A 17,223-nucleotide genomic window follows, 5' to 3' on the forward strand; every position below is an offset into this window, starting at 1 on the left:
GAGTTGGACATGACTTAGCAACTAAATAAGCATGCATGTGTATATATATGTATAAGTGTATGTATATATATATATATACACACACACATATAGATTAGTTATGTTTCTCTGGAAAATTCTAATACCTAATACATTGGCCATTGATTTAGGGTACATATTTCATGCTTGGAGCACTCCAGCTTAGCAGTGATCATTCCTGATATGGGGCTTATCTATTTCTTTTGTTATTCTTTTTATCATTATCATTATTAGGTTTCTTTGTGAGGAAAAATACTTAATACCATTATCAGTGTGTCAGTGGCCCTAATTCCTTTGTTTTGAAGCAAGTGTCTTTGTTATAATGATATGCTATCATACTGAATCAGGTATTCTGTAAATCTTCAGATAATGATGCTGGCAAAAGAGGAACTGTGGGTAGAGATACCAAACCAGTATCTAGAGAAGGTTTCTATTCTAGTGAGTACAAATTTTTGCTCCCAGAGTTTAAGTTTGAGGGTAATCAACTTGTCTCCCAAGTGATTGGTTAGTCTCTCTGTATGTGAGAGATGACCAATACACCCATTCTAAACAGTTGCCCACTTCTAGACTGTTAGGGGCTTCCCAGGTAGTTCAGCTGGTAAAGAATCAACCTGCAATGCTGGAGACCCTGGTTTGATTTCTGGGTCGGGAAGTTCCCCAGGAAAAGGGATAGGCTACCCACTCCAGTATGTTGGGGCTTCCCTGGTGGCTCTGACAGTAAAGAATCCGCCTGCAATGTGAGCGACTTGGGTTCAGTCTCTGGGTTGGAAAGATTCCCCTGGAGTAGGGCATGGCAACCCACTCCAGTATTCTTTCCTGGGGAATCCCCATGGACAGAGGAGCCTGGCAGGCTACAATCCATGGGGTTGCAAAGAGTCTGACATGACTGAGTGGCTGAGCTTGGCACAGATTGTTACGTGAGAGAAATACAGATTTTTCTGTTATGATATTTTAACCTGTACTCAATACAAACAGTAGTACCTAGAAATAGGGTGCTGCTTTAATAAATACTTTAAAAACGTTATGAGACTTCCCTAGTGGTCTAGAGGTTGGGAATCCACCTGCCGCTGCAGGGGACCCAGGCTCAATCCTTGGTCTGGGAAGGTTCCATATGCTGAGGAGCAGATAGGCCTGTGTGCCGCAACTGTTGAGCCCGTGCACCATAGAGCCTGTGCTCTGCAATGAGAGAAGCTGCCACAATGAAAAGCCTGTGCACCACAACTAGAGAATAGCCCCTGCTCACCACAACTGGAGAAAACCCTTGTGCAGCAATGAAGACTTAGTGCAGCCATAAATAAATAAATAAAATTAAAGAGAAAACTGCTTTAAAGGTATGGTTATGGCTTATTGATTGGGAAGTGAATACTAAAGAAACAAATATGGCAGCCTGGAAAATGATTGCCAGGTAGGAATTAGCACTTTGTAAGCAGAAGTGAAAGGGAATATAGTTCTTAGTGAGGCTTTCTCATCCTGTAGTATAAAATTGAATTGACTGATTTGATAGTATTTGGCAAAGTTTGACAGGTTTGGCAACATTAACGTCTTCAGTACTCTAAACCACAAGAGACAACATTGTCCTTCAGATCATTTCTCAAGAGCCTCCACATATATTAGCCAGAAAATGGAAGTCAGCCTTGCAATATGAATTAAGAGCATTGCATTTCAACCTAAGTATTTTTTAAGGTGGCTCCAGATAACAGTACAAAACTCGGCAAAAGCTGCATAGACTAAACACAACAACTGGAAAGCAAACTAGAATTTGAAAGCTTAAGAACTATAACCAGTTATGATCTTTGACCAGTACTCCTTTATATGGGCATAACTGAAACCAATTAGACTAGGAACCTACTATATTTTGAGGAAAACAGTTTGTCAAAAAAAAAAAAAAAAAAACACCCCACAAACCCCATGTCTGTCTCCAGAAATCCCAACTGGAACCTGTACCTGTAAAAATCTGCAGAAGTCATGCAGTCATCAAGAAGGGAATACACTCATCTTCACAACTCTGAAGCTTTGTCAATAGAAGGCTCTAGAGGCAGATTGTAGGAGGAAGGGGTTTTCCTTCCTGGTGCTGGTGTGCTTACTGGTGGGCTCTTCTCCATGACCCACATCTCCTTCAGTATGTTAATGGTCAGCAGTGTTTCCTCAGGCATTGTCACCACTGAGCACCAATGGCTAGACACTGCACCCTGAGTAGCTGTCCTAAGCACCCTAGAGGGTACTTTACTGGTCAGTTCCCCTGACATAAGCCCACAGTGACTTCTCCTCTCTGCCATTCAGTGAGCCATTCTGACCCTCCATCAAGTGCAAGATCTCAGTCCTTAGGGAGCTTCTTCCTTCATGTTCTATCTTGGTCCAGAGGTAGTGGTTTTTCCTTATATTTGCTATTCCTACTTTTTAAAAAAGGGTTCTCATTACTTTTTAGAAGCCAGTTCCTCATTTTTCTAAAGTGAAAGTCACTCAGTCATGTCTGACTTTTTGCAATCCTGTGGACTGTAGCCTGCCAGGCCTCTCATCCATGGAATTTTCCAGGCAAAAATACTGGAGTGGGTACCCATTCCCTTCTCCAGGGCATCTTCCCCACCCAGGGATCGAACCTGGGTCTCCTGCATTGCAGGCAGATTCCATACCATCTGAGCCCCCAGGGAAGCCCCAAACGCTTGTTTAGTTATTAATTCTTCATATTAAACTTTCCCTGCTCAAGTTGCCACATGGTTTCTCTCTCTTGATTGGACTCAGACTGATACAGGATAACACCACTGGTATCTTTTCAAAATAATGGAAAAGAATGAATCTCCTGGTGGGGGAGGGGGGAGAGCTGGGTAAGACCAGTGCCCATGAGTGCAGTGGACAAACAGATTCTTTCTAGAAATTCCAGAGATCAGAATCAGAGCCTGACCAAAGGATTTACTTTATTGCCTGGGAAGGAAGCCTTCTCAGTTCCTGCTAAACAGGTTATCATAGTGATTGCTATTTCCCACTCTTCATTTTTAGAATGGTAGTTTTTATTACAGCTCTTTAACCTAAATCAAGATCCTCTATCCTGTATGGAAGTGCAACTCATCTATTAGATAATGGATTGATTATCCTTGAAGATCCACCTTTAGGTCAGCTAGAAAGAAACAAACATTGCTAGGCAAGTCTAGATTTGAACTGAGAACAATAACTTGATGAACTTGAAGTTGCATTCCTTGGGGAGACACTGTTTTTTTCATGAAAAAATTGGTGTGCATGGATTTGTGGGGGCTAGAGCCCAAGGGCAGAAACTTCTGTTTTTTAGGATTCTTTACCCACTTTCCTTTGAGAATAAAATTCCTCAAGTTGTTAGTGAGTACTCCAGCTAGAGATTTAGTTTTCTTGTATGTAAGACAGGGTTCTTAACAGCAGAGTATGTGAAGTTATACATGTAACATAACCAGGCTTGCTCTCTACACAAGTAAGTGTTTGCTCCTCTCTTTCTCTCTCTTGGTCCCAAGTAAAGACACAGTGCTGTAGCAATTTTCTGGTGGAGTCTTTAGGGCTTTCTATGTAGAGGATCATGTCATCTTCAAACAATGAGAGTTTTACTTCTTCTTTTCCAATCTGGATTCCTTTTATTTCTTTTTCTTCTTTGATTGTTGTGGCTAAAACTTCTAAAACTATGTTGAATAGTAGTGGTGAGAGTGGGCACCCTTGGCTTGTACCTGACTTTAGGGGAAATGCTTTCAATTTTTCACCACTGAGGATAATGTTTGCTGTGAGTTTATCATATCATACAATGGATTAAAGACAATCTCTTTAACAAGTGGTGCTGGGAAAACTGGTCAACCACTTGTGAAAGAATGAAACTAGAACACTTTCTAACACCATACACAAAAATAAACTCAAGATGGATTAAAGATCTAAATGTAAGACCAGAAACTATAAAACTCTTAAAGGAAAACATAGGCAAAACACTCTCTGACATAAATCACAGCAGGATCCTCTATGACCCACCTCCCAGAATATTGGAAATAAAATAAAAAATAAACAAATGGAACCTAATTAAACTTAAAGGCTTTTGCACAACGATGGAAACTATAAGCAAGGTGAAAAGATAGCCCTTAGAATGGGAGAAAATAATAGCAAATGAAGCAACTGACAAAGAATTAATCTCAAAAATATACAAGTAGCTCCTGCAGTTCAATTCCAGAAAAATAAACGACCCAATAAAAAAAATGGACCAAAGAACTAAACAGACATTTCTCCAAAGAAGACACATAGATGGCTAATAAACACATGAAAAGATGCTCAACATCACTCATTATCAGATCAGATCAGATCAGATGAGTCGCTCAGTCGTGTCTGACTCTTTGCGACCCCATGGATTGCAGCACGCCAGGCCTCCCTGTCCATCACCAACTCCCGGAGTTCACTCAGACTCACGTCCATCGGGTCAGTGATGCCATCCAGCCATCTCATCCTCTGTCGTCCCCTTCTCCTCCTGCCCCCAATCCCTCCCAGCATCACAGTCTTTTCCAATGAGTCAACTCTTCGCATGAGATGGCCAAAGTACTGGAGTTTCAGCTTCAGCATCATTCCTTCCAAAGAAATCCCAGGGCTTATCTCTTTCAGAATGGACAGGTTGGATCTCCTTGCAGTCCAAGGGACTCTCAAGAGTTTTCTCCAACACCACAGTTCAAAAGCATCAATTCTTCGGCGCTCAGCCTTCTTCACAGTCCAACTCTCATATCCATACATGACCACAGGAAAAACCATAGCCTTGACTAGCTGGACCTTTGTTGGCAAAGTAATGTCTCTGCTTTTGAATATGCTATCTAGGTTGGTCATAACTTTGCTTCCAAGGAGTAAGCGTCTTTTAATTTCATGGCTGCAGTCACCATCTGTAGTGATTTTGGAGCCCAGAAAAATAAAGTCTGACACTGTTTCCACTGTTTTCCCATCTATTTCCCATGAAGTGGTGGGACCGGATGCCATGATCTTCATTTTCTGAATGTTGAGCTTTAAGCCAACTTTTTCACTCTCCACTTTCACTTTCATCAAGAGGCTTTTGAGTTCCTCTTCACTTTCTGCCATAAGGGTGGTGTCATCTGCATATCTGAGGTGATTGATATTTCTCCCGGCAATCTTGATTCCAGCTTGTGCTTCTTCCAGTCCAGCATTTCTCATGATGTACTCTGCATATAAGTTAAATAAACAGGGTGACAATATACAGCCTTGACGTACTCCTTTTCCTATTTGGAACCAGTCTGTTGTTCCATGTCCAGTTCTAACTGTTGCTTCCTGACCTGCATACACATTTCTCAAGAGGCAGATCAAGTGGTCTGGTATTCCCATCTTTTGAAGAATTTTCCACAGTTTATTGTGATCCACACAGTCAAAGGCTTTGGCATAGTCAATAAAGCAGAAATAGATGTTTTTCTGGAACTCTCTTGCTTTTTCTATGATCCAGTGGATGTTGGCAATTTGATCTCTGGTTCCTCTGCCTTTTCTAAAACCAGCTTGACCATCAGGAAGTTCACGGTTCACATATTGCTGAAGCCTGGCTTGGAGAATTTTGAGCATTACTTTACTAGCGTGTGAGATGAGTGCAATTATGTGGTAGTTTGAGCATTCTTTGGCATTGCCTTTCTTTGGGATTGGAATGAAAACTGACCTTTTCTAGCCCTGTGGCCACTGCTGAGTTTTCCAAATTTGCTGGCATATTGAGTGCAGCACTTTCACAGCATCATCTTTCAGGATTTGGAATAGCTCAACTGGAATTCCATCACCTCCACTAGCTTTGTTTGTAGTGATGCTTTCTAAGGCCCACTTGACTTCACATTCCAGGATGTCTGGCTCTAGGTCAGTGATCACAGCATCGTGATTATCTGGGTCATGAAGACCTTTTTTGTACAGTTCTTCTGTGTATTCTTGCCATCTCTTGTTACTTATCAGAGAAATGCAAATCAAAACCACAATGAGGTACCATCTCATGCCAGTCAAAATGGCTGCTATCAAAAAGTCTATAAGCAGTAAATGCTGGAGAGGGTGTGGAGAAAAGGGAACCCTCTTACATTGTTGGTGGGAATGCAAATGAGTACAGCCACTATGGAGAACAGTGTGGAGAGTCCTTAAAAAACTGAAAATAGAACTGCCATACAAGCCAGCAATCCCTCTGCTGGGCATACACACCAAAGAAGCCAGAATTGAAAGAGACACGTGTACCCCAGTGTTCATCGGAACACTATTTACAACAGCCAGGGCATGGAAGCAACCTAGATGTCCATCGGCAGATGAATGGGTAAGAAAGCTATGGTACATATACCTAATGGAATATTACTCAGCTATTAAAAAGAATGCATTTGAATCAGTTCTAATGAGGTATGGATGAAACTGGAACCTATTATACAGAGTGAAGTAAGTCAGAAAGAAAAACACTAATACAGTATATGAAGACATATGTATGGAATTTAGAAAGATGGTAGCGATGACCCTATATGCAAGACAGCAAAAGAGACACAGATGTAAAGAACAGATGTTTGGACTCTGGGAGAAGGCAAGGGTGGGATGATTTGAGAGAATAGCATTGAATCATGTGTATTATCATATATGAAATAGATCTCCAGTCCAGATTCAATGCACAAGACAGGGTGCTCGGGGTTGCTGCACTGGGATGACCCTGAGGATAGGATGCGGAGGGTGATGGGAGAGGGGTTCAGGATGGGGAACACATGTACAACCATGGCTGATTCATGTCAATGTATGGCAAAACCCACTACAATATTGTAAAGTAATTAGCCTCCAATTAAAATAAATAAAAATTTTAAAGGTGAATAAAGACATTAGTCTCAAAAAATTATGACAGTAAAATTTCAATATTTAAGATTTTTTAATTAAAATGATAATGGTGATGACAAAACAAACAAACAAAAAAAGACACAGTGCTGGTGAGCTAGTTCTGAAAATGCAATCAAGGGGAAATTCTCAAGGGTTTCAAAAAGCCCCACATAGGAAACCTAAGTTCCTGAATGTCCTTATGAAGCAGAGTTTCATGCATACTTACCTCTGGACTGATATGTGAGAGAAAGTTAAACAAAAAAATATTGTTTTGTAAACTGTGGCATTCTTGCTGTCTGTTTGCATCAGCTTAGCCTGCTCCTTAACTAACACAGTCCCTTCATATTCCTTTCAAATTAGGTATATTATTTTCCTTCCATCTGACATGGAACTTTTGCAGTCTTTTTTCCCTTGAGTATACCCCTCCCATTTTTTTTTGCAAATAAGTGTTTGCAGCAATCTTTGGATTCATCTCATTGCTCTTTACTGTCACTGCCTGCAGGCAGAGCCCACAATGTAAATGCAAAATTGTGTTCAGCATAAGTTCCCTTGAGTATGTAATTATAATGCATTCCAGGGTGCACCTAAATAAGAAGAATCTGTTTCTCCAACCTTAGATGGCTTTTAGTGTCAATCACACGGCAAGATAGAGACAGAGGCAATAGCCGTAGTAACACTAAATGAGGCAGACCACAGTATAAAACATTATCCATTTTCACTGCTGATGATCTGGGGAAGATTCAAATAATTTGGAGGCCCTAGGGATGGGATCGAGGAATTCTAATTTATTTTGGAGGTGTGCAGAATATTTCACAACAAAGTAGTATCTTTTGTTCATCTTCAAAAGCACTAAGTGACTTGGTTGTTTTATCCTGAACACAAGCTGATGATTAACAAAACATTATTAGTGATTTCTATTAGCAAATAACAAATACTGATCACTATAGATCAGTATTATACCAGTGTACTGGTATAATTTATAAGAACTAAATACATATGTATAAGTGCAAACATATATATATATATAAATCATTTAATGTATAAATACACTAAAATATTTTAAAAGTATGTATTACATATATATGGAAACTTTAAAACACACACACAAAAGCAGTCATTGTAAAAGTGATTATTATTGATGACCAACTCTCTCATTGACTAAATTCAAATATACTTAGCTCAAAACACAAACTCTCATATGAAGCAAAGTTTCATAAGTAAATAAATAAACAAGTTCATAAATAAATCCATTATTTTGATTGGATTTTGAACACATATCACAAGGTTCAGAGAAGTTTGAATCTAGGACCTTCGTGTAAGAGAAAGTATTTTGTGAATTATTTAGTAAAAATACTGAAAAATAAATGCCTTCACTTTCTAAAATAAATGAATGTTAATTGCTAAGACTAACTTGATACTTTTGAAAATATATTGCAAAAAAGTAAAGGGATAAAGCTAATTTCAGAACTGGGAATCAAATAGAAGTAAAAGGTTTAGAAATGATATAGTTATTTCCCAAATTTTATTCATTAAGCTACTTTCACAATTCTTGGCATAGTCACATAGCACTTGAAAATAATGTTTACCTTATCATTTAACCATATTTCTTTCATTTTTACTTGGGCTTCCCTGGTGGCTTAGATGGTAAAGAATTTGCCTGCAATGTGGGAGACCTGGGTTTGATCCCTGGGTCGGGAAGATCCCCTGGAGGAGGGCATGGCAACTCACTCCAGTATTGTTGCCGGGAGAGTGCCCATGGACAGAGGAGCCTGGCAGGCCATGGGGTCACAAAGGGTTGGACATGACTGTGTGTGTTTTACTTAACATATATTTAATTTTACTTAAATATATGTAAGTACATATATTTAATTTTACGTAAATATATTTAATTTAAATGGAGAAGGCAATGGCAACCCACTCCAGTACTCTTGCCTGGAAAATCCCATGGGCGGAGGAACCTGGTAGGCTGCAGTCCATTTAATTTAAAAAATCAGCGTCAGGGTTTTACTTGTCATAAATATTATGCTCAGCACTTATTGGGTTGGCCAAAATTTGTTCAGATTTCTTAAAACCTGAATAAACTCTTTGGCCAGCCCAATATTTTATAACTACTTACTTAAGTAAAATTGTTGTTAGATATGCTGTCTAGAGTCACCTCACATTATCCACATATCATGCTTTCATTAATGTATATAAAATTCTTCTAGGATTCAGGGCATAACTACAATACAAAAATCTGCTAGGTTTAAAATGTCATTGTGGTAAAAGTGTATCCCTACTCTAATCAGCCAGCACTAGTGGTAAAAATGGGTGATAATAATTCCAATACTTGAAGATACTAAAACTGTTGAACAAACCAATGAAACTTAGAACACATTTTATAGAGAAGTGTGACATAGAATGACGTGTTATTATTAATAAGGGTAACTTCACTCTCTAATTGAGCTGCATTCACCATCATTAAAGGGATAAGGACTGCCCAAGAATTATATCTCTAAAATTAAATATGTTCCAGTAGCAATTATGTTATTAAAAGAAACTTATGTCCCATTTTTCAGAAACATTTCATTTGTTCAAAACATTTGAATGATATGCTTTGTAGTTATCTTTGAGGTAAGAAAATAATTGTCCATATAACAGTGAACAACATTTTAGCTTTTTCTGTGGTTGTAATTGTGAATATCTGTAAATTGCCAGTGTGCAGGTAAGACCTTTCAAAAAGTCAAATTATGTTTATTGGGTGAGAAATAAAGCAGTAAGAAAGTCAGAGTATTCTACTAATTCAGTGCACCGTTTTCATTGACTCTGACACATCTTTCTGAAGGGCAGAGCAGTTGCATTGGAGACACTGTATATATAATAGATGTTTTCTGTCACCCAATGTCTTGTATTATTCAGTTTACAAATGTGGTTGTGGACTAAAACGCTGGATGCAGTCAAGCTTCAACCCTGCTTAATTCTTGGAATTGTGCCCAGATCAATTGTGCTTGGTAAGCTGGGACACCATACATGCTTTTGATGGACTACAGCTGAGTAAGGAAACTTCAGTACTCCATAAACCCACTCCAGTTGTTCAGAGTACAGTGGGGAGCCCTAGCATGGCCACGTAGAACAAGGCTGTGCAAAATCATCCCTCCGTGTTCCATCAACCCCATGCTTTCCGGGTGCGCTGAAACTGATCTGTCAGGCCACCTTCTTTTCTGTTGCTGGGGAACAGAGCCCCACAAATTGAGCAGTTTGTAACAACACCCACTGATTAGCTCACAGCTGTATGGGTCAGAATACTTGCACACTGTGGCCATGTTCTGCTCAGGCTAAAATCCAGATGTCCGTCAGCCACGTTCTCATATGGAGCTAGGTTTTTCCTAGTTAATTTTTCTCATTGGCAGAATACGTTTCTTTGCTGTCCTAAAACGGAAGTTTCTGTTTCCTTGCTGGCTGTAGCTCTAAACGTTTAGAGGCTGGTCTCAATTCTTACCACGAGGTCCCCACCATCTCAGCAATGGAGAATGATCTTTTAAATTTCTCTAACTTCCTCTTCTGTGAGCAGCCAGAGAAACTTCTCTGCTTTAAAGGGCTTGGATGATTAAATCAAGCCCTCCAAGGTGGTCTCCCCATCTCCTGGTAATCCCAGGAGTAAAACTTTCAATTCCCAGTCCTGGGGATTGGGCAGGATGTGTTCACCAGGACAGGAAATACAGTAGGACATCTTAGAAAACTGCCTGCCTTTGAGGCTTTTGTCACTTTCACACTCATGTTTACAGATTTCTTTGACTTCTGTCTACACTCAGGTCTGTTTTTAAAAAAATTTTTTCCCAAAAGAAACTCATAAAAACTCAAATTGTCACTAGATTAGCATACATGTAATAAAATATACATAAAAGAAGTGTGTTCCTGTGCTTGCAAACATGTTTCAAGGTGACACCGAATAAGCTTAGATGCTATTCATCATTCTCATTACAGACATAGCTTCAACTAAACCATCACTTATGGTGAAGCCCTTTTGTGACAGTATGCTGCTGCTGCTGCTGCTGCTAAGTTGCTTCAGTCGTGTCCGACTCTGTGCGACCCCATAGATGGCAGCCCATCAGGCTCCCCCGTCCCTGGGATTCTCCAGGCAAGAACACTGGAGTGGGTTGCCATTTCCTTCTCCATTGCATGAAAGTGAAAAGTGAAAGTGAAGTCGCTCAGTCGTGTCCGACTCTTAGCGACCCCATGGACTGCAGCCCACCAGGCTCCTCCATCCATGGGATTTTCCAGGCAAGAGTACTGGAGTGGGGTGCCATTGCTTTCTCCGTTTGTGACAGTATAGTAACTGACAATACAGTTTTAATAATGATGTATTAACTCAGTATGATTTCTTTCTAACTTATGTCAATCCTACTGTATATGCAAAATAACAGATTTATTTTAATACCAATACTGACTTATGTATGTTTTCCTACAAAAATGCATTTTTTAGGATCTAGGAGATCAGTAAAAATTATTTATTGGTGATTTTGTCATGTCCACCTATCCTGAAATGCCTTATGTCCCACTCCACATCTGATTATTAACTGGATTCTTATAGTAACTAACTCTCAACCAAAACCTTTGATTTATCAAGTGTTGATGAAAAGGTGCTTACTAAGAATGCAAGTGTCTGATTTAGAGGTCCTCACTAAAACAGTCATGTCCACTGTGCCACCCGTGAAGCCCCTAAAACACTAAAATGTATTATTAAGTATCAAGTGGCTAGTCTCAAGCCAGGGTAAAGACCAATGATAGAAAATGAAGCATGCAATGGTTTAGCAGAGTGTTAAGAATAATGAAGAGTCAGATGCTGAAAAAGATACTTGATTAACTTAATCTTGAATCTCAGAGTTTTCATTATAAAAGCAGGGTGATCTTCCAACTTTATTGAATTGTGAGAATTGAATGAGGTATCAAATATATAGCCTTTAATAAATGTTCAATAAATACTTTCCTTCTCTGAAAGGAATAATAAACTTTAAAGTGAGAGAAGTCACAGCTGAAACAGAGAACACTCCATAGACATAATTCTATTTGCAAAAATTTGATTCAACTGCTGAAACAGAGTAACAGTGGCTTGTGTGTGTGCTCAGGGGCTCAGTCATGTCCAATTCTTTGTGACCCCATGGTCTGTAGACTCCTCTGTCCATGGAATTTTTCAGGCAAGAATACTGTATGCTAATGCTAAGTCACTTCAGTCGTGTCTGACTCTGTGCAACCCCATAGACAGCAGCCCACCAGGATCCCCGTCCACAGGACTCCCCAGGCAAGAATACTGGAGTGGGTTGCTGTTTGTGGGGTGCTATTTCCTCCTCCAGGGGATCTTCCCAACCCAGGTGTCAAACCCTTGTCTCCTGAGTCTCCTGCATTGACAAGTGGATTCTTTACCACTGAGCCGCCTGGAAAGCCCAACAGTGGCTTAAATAATACTAAAGTGCTTTTAAGTATTAGAAACAAAGGACATTTAATGGTGGCACTGGTTTGATGATGGAATGGTTTAGAGAAGTCAAGTGGGTGATACATCAGCCCATGGACAAACAGCAGCAGGGGTACTATCTCCTTATAGAACAAATGGAGGATGCAGTGTTCCTGAAACTCAGGGTTGGTATCACAAAAGAAATCAGCCAGAGGTGCCACCAAGGCAGAGGGAGAAATACCCTGGTTTCTTCCTTCTAACAAAGGCAGGTCACAGGAGAGCTTGAGGAATAAATAGCCCATGGGGTTTGAGAAGTGCAAAGAGGCAGTGAGTGCATCTGAGATCATCAAACTCTGGACCAGCATTCTAATTGGTGGAACTAAGGGAAATATAATTGACTAGCAAGTCAGATTTAAGGTAATTCAAGACAAGTCTGAATCCTGAAAATATTGTGATGATCAATTATCTTAATTGTATTTTTTCAGAGCTTCAGAACCATCACTAACAAAAAGAGAGCTGTCAAAGATGGAGACTTATTCCTTAAACCCGTCTCAGGTAAGGCTGTGGGGGCCTGAGGAACTATGATTAGGACTGTGGGCCTTACCCTTCCCAGTCACAGGAGATGGTATAAGGCCTCACTTCTCGTTGTCTTACTTTTGCTTTTTTTCTCCCAAATGTGGCAATTCTACCCATCTCATCATTATATTTGGTATTTTGAGATGGAGAAGAGCATGTCTTTTAAAGGTGATCCCAATAATATGTATCCTATCTTTCATACTCTTAGTATGAGGCAATTTTAACATGTCTGTTTAGGTGTGTAGAAGGTCTGTGTTTTCTCTCTTTGTGTTCTCTCTGAGAGAGTCTGGGACCATGGGAAAAAATGATACTTTTTTTACTTTTTAGAATTTTTATATTTGACTGATCATCCCTATCTGGTTCTTTCATAAAATATCAAATTGAAAATAAAAATAAACCTTTTTGTGAGATTGACTAATTGTTTTGTTATCTCTTATCTTTTTTAAAACTTTAATTTATGTTGAAGTATAGCCAGTTTACAATGTTGTGATAGTTCCAGGTGGACAACAGAGGGACTCAGTCATATATATATATATACACATGTATCCTTTCTCCTCTAAATTCCAGTCCCACCCCGGCTGCCACATAACATTGAGCAGCGTTCCTTGTGCTGTTCAGTAGGACTTTGTTGGTTATTAATTTTAAATAGAGCAGGCACTATGACTTTTGAGGCTGCTTTCTCAAAAGTCAGAGAGAGGTACAGCTTCTGCCTAGTCTTCTTGAGAGGCTCACCTTTGGATCGAAACCACTATACTTTGAGAAAACTAATTACCGATGGGAAGAATCCATGTGTGGGTATCCTGGCCACCAATTCAGCTGAAAGTCAGTATCAACCAAGTATGAGTAACTGAGTCTTCAGATGGTTCCAGCCACCATCCTTTACGCCATTTCCACTAACTCCAAGAGGAGCAGAGATGACATGCCCCACAAACCTCTTGCTAAACTTCAGAGCCAAATAAATGTCATTGTTTTAAGCCACTGAGTTTCGGAGTGGTTTATGACTCAATAGTAGATGACCAGGACACAAGCTGATTAAACATACAAAACTTACAAGTTAGTCAAATATCGCCAGACATAATACATCACATTCAACTAGGAAAAAATGTGCTTCTCAAGCAATCCTGGATATACCATTTTACTTAGTAACTAGATTTGATTTTGTTTTCTGCTTCTTGGGAAGTGTAAATACATTTTCAGTTGATAACTGTATTTACTAGATAGAGAAAATGTGAGAATTATCTGTGCATATCTAAAGTTACATTGCAACCAGAACTTTCCTATCTCCCTTTTGATAAACTTACCAGTGATATCAGATTAACTGAATGAGAGGGGGACAGATCTCAACTTCATATAGATTTATTCAACGTGGAGTGCCCATAATGAGCCACTTGTTATTCTAAGTCCTGGAGATAGAGCAGTGAACAAAGCCATTAAAATTGTCTGCCCACATAAAGCATACATGTTCAGAATTAGAAAGGAAGTGACTCTAAAGATCTGTTCATTAAGGAATATAAAAAGGGGTCAAGGTAAAGAGGAGTTTGGTTTAGAGACTTTATTGAAAAGCTGTGGGCATGTATATTGGTCAGGAGAGACCAAGTTATGGTGACAAATTTGCACAGATGAGTCAGATATCAGACACGTGTAAGATGTCATGGATCTTGTTGCATAAGGGCCAGAAAACCTCAGCAGGCAAAGGATGAAGATGAACACATATAGGTCTGTGCTGTGCTGGGCTAAGTTGCTTCAGTTTTGTCCGACTCTCTGCAACCCTATGGACCATACATAGCCTGCCATGTCCACCTTCAGAGGACCTTCCCAACGTAGGGATGAAATTTCCTTCCTTACATCCCTGCACGGCAGGTGAGTTCTTTACAACTGGTGCCACCCGGAAAGCACCCCCTCAAAAGAAGTAAACAATAGCAATCATATTGATGAGCAGCCTTAAATGGAGTCAGAATCTGAACTCAAGCAACCTGGCCTCAGAGCCTCTGTACCTTCTACCACATTAAATATAACAAATAGGTTGAAATGGTCTAGATAGAAAATCAGCCCCCAAAGAGGAAGAGAAAGCAAAAGTATTAACTTTTCTGCCAGAACAACAAAAAAGAAATGCTATTTGTCCATTTGTTTATGTACCAAATATTCTTGAATATCCACCACGTACAAACTTCCGTGCTAGACACCAGAAAAATATAAATGGAAAAGATAAACTTTCTGTCCTTAGGGAATTCACAGCCCAGTCAAGGAGAAAGACAAGTAAATAGGCAATGTTTCATTTTCTGAAAGGAAGAATACTACCACTTCCTTGCTTCCCTGATGGCTCAGCCATAAAGAATCAGCCTGCAATGCAAGAGGCCTAGGTTTGATCCATGGGTCAGGAAGATCTGCTGGAGAAGGAAATAGCAACCCACTCCAGTATTCTTGTTTGGGAAATCCCATGGACAAAGGAACCTGGCAGGCTACAGTTCATGGGATCGCAAGAGTCAGACATGACTGAGCGACTGAACAGTGATAACAACTTCCTTAAGAGGCAAAGTCCTTTCCTACTTATCTTTCTTCCTTTCTTCCTCTCTTCCTCCCTTCCTTTCTTCCTTTTTGCCTTTTCATTCCTTCTCTATTCTCAATACTTGTCTCAACTGGTACATCAAGTTGCAGGAAAGACAATGTACTAACAAAATGTTTAATGCAACAAATGCAAAAGCAATTTTTCAGGCAGTTATATTTTGTAATGACCTGGTATAAATTTGAGAATATGACAGTTAAGCCAAAATTAGAGAATTCTTCTGAAGAGATATTATTATTATTATTACTAAAGGATAAATATGATGCTCAGAAGTCATTATTTATTTCTTTATCACCCAAGTCTTTCATCTATGCAGATACTGTTAGAAGACCAATTTTCTTAAGTATTATGCTTTAGTATATATAAGTAACATGAATAACACTAAGTTAATAATTAAGAAAGATATTTACTACACTTGAGTCAATAGTAAAGATATGTACTATGTACTATGTAATATTTATAAACTCGAAAGCATGGCTCATATTCAAGAGTAATATTTGTTCTGAAAGTCTGACAATTTAATATTTAACTAAGTAAAATTAGCAACCACTCCAAAATGATAAGAGTACATGTTTACCATTTTGGTATCTGGAAGGAGATCTGCTTTGTATCTCAAACAAATTGGGCATCCTCTTATATTTACATGAATATATATTAAAAAATCCCTGTTGATACAAACTAAAAGAAAGAATAATGATACTGTCTTTCAAAGTATCTGATTTAAAACCATTGTCATCTTATGACCAGTTCATGCATAAGATTGTGTGCATACTAAGTCGCTGCAGTCGTGTCTGACTCTTAGTGACCCCCTGGACTGTAGCCCACCAGGCTCCTCTTCCATGGAATTCTCCAGGCAAGAATACTGGAGTGGGCTGCCATTTCCTCCTTTGGGTTATCTTCCTGACCCAGGGATTGAATCTGCATCTCTTGTATCTCCTGCATTGACAGGCAGATTCTTTACCACAAACGCCACCTGAGAAGCCTGTTATTAGATGAAATGTTATTAAAATGGTTTAGTCACATTCAGTCAAGTTGTGCACACGTACTTAATCATCACAACAAATTCTAATATTTGCATAAGTTGAATTTGAGTTCATGTTAGTTATTGATATTTTCCCCATCAGTTTACTATAGGATGAAAGAAGTTAAGGCCAGTGCCGCCGGCTCCTGTTTTTTTTTTTTTTTTTTTTTGTCTTTCCACTGATACCATTAAAACAGAATTACCAGTTTGGTGGTGTCAGTATCTTCACGATAGACTTTGCCAAAGAAAATTTCAAGTGGAAGAAACATCCTGCCTCTCCAAGCACAGATGAACCCCCAAGGAGTGGAACTCATCTGGTTTTGTGAAGGAAGTGTCACATGTGAGTGGAACACAAGATCACAAGTTGGTGTGTTAGCAGTCAACAGGTAAATGGGGCCTTGAATTGCTACCTTTTGAGAGATTTTGTCACAACAAGAAATATATAAGTGCCAACTTCCAAGAGACAAGTCTTCACATATTTAAATTAACCTTTTACAGAAGTTTTACTTCTGTTAGGTGGAGGAGGAAAACAACCCTAATTCCAGGTCAGTTTGTCAAGGAAGAGTTGATTCATGGATTGGGTCACCTGACAGGTATTTGCAGCCACGTGAATAAGGTAAATCCTTGGACTGAGGGCCTTGAAGTGACACTGTAGATGCTGATGAAAATTTGCTTATTTTTAGGCACCAGTTACTGGAAAAGGAATACCAAAAGCAGACACCTTTGTGAATGGTCCAGCACTGGAGAAAATTCTTCAGACTAAATGACAATAACAGAAGTCTGAAATTTTCACTCTAAACAGAAATCTACAGATACCTG

General features: G+C 39.3%; 1 protein-coding gene across 1 annotated transcript in view; it reads left to right on the forward strand.

The window, feature by feature from the left end:
- The window catches only part of LOC147361836 (uncharacterized), a 40,720-nt gene that overhangs the window by 21,347 nt on the left and 2,150 nt on the right, over window positions 1–17,223 (forward strand). The window contains exon 3 of the mRNA XM_086330175.1: window positions 12,730–12,799. Coding sequence (XP_086186301.1) covers window positions 12,730–12,799 — 70 coding nt within the window. The remainder of the gene's footprint in view (window positions 1–12,729; window positions 12,800–17,223) is intronic.

The sequence above is a fragment of the Bos grunniens genome, chromosome 12, assembly GCF_055505025.1.
Source record: "Bos grunniens cultivar Pamir isolate PY7600 chromosome 12, Bosgru_T2T1.0, whole genome shotgun sequence".
NCBI lineage: Eukaryota > Metazoa > Chordata > Mammalia > Artiodactyla > Bovidae > Bos > Bos grunniens.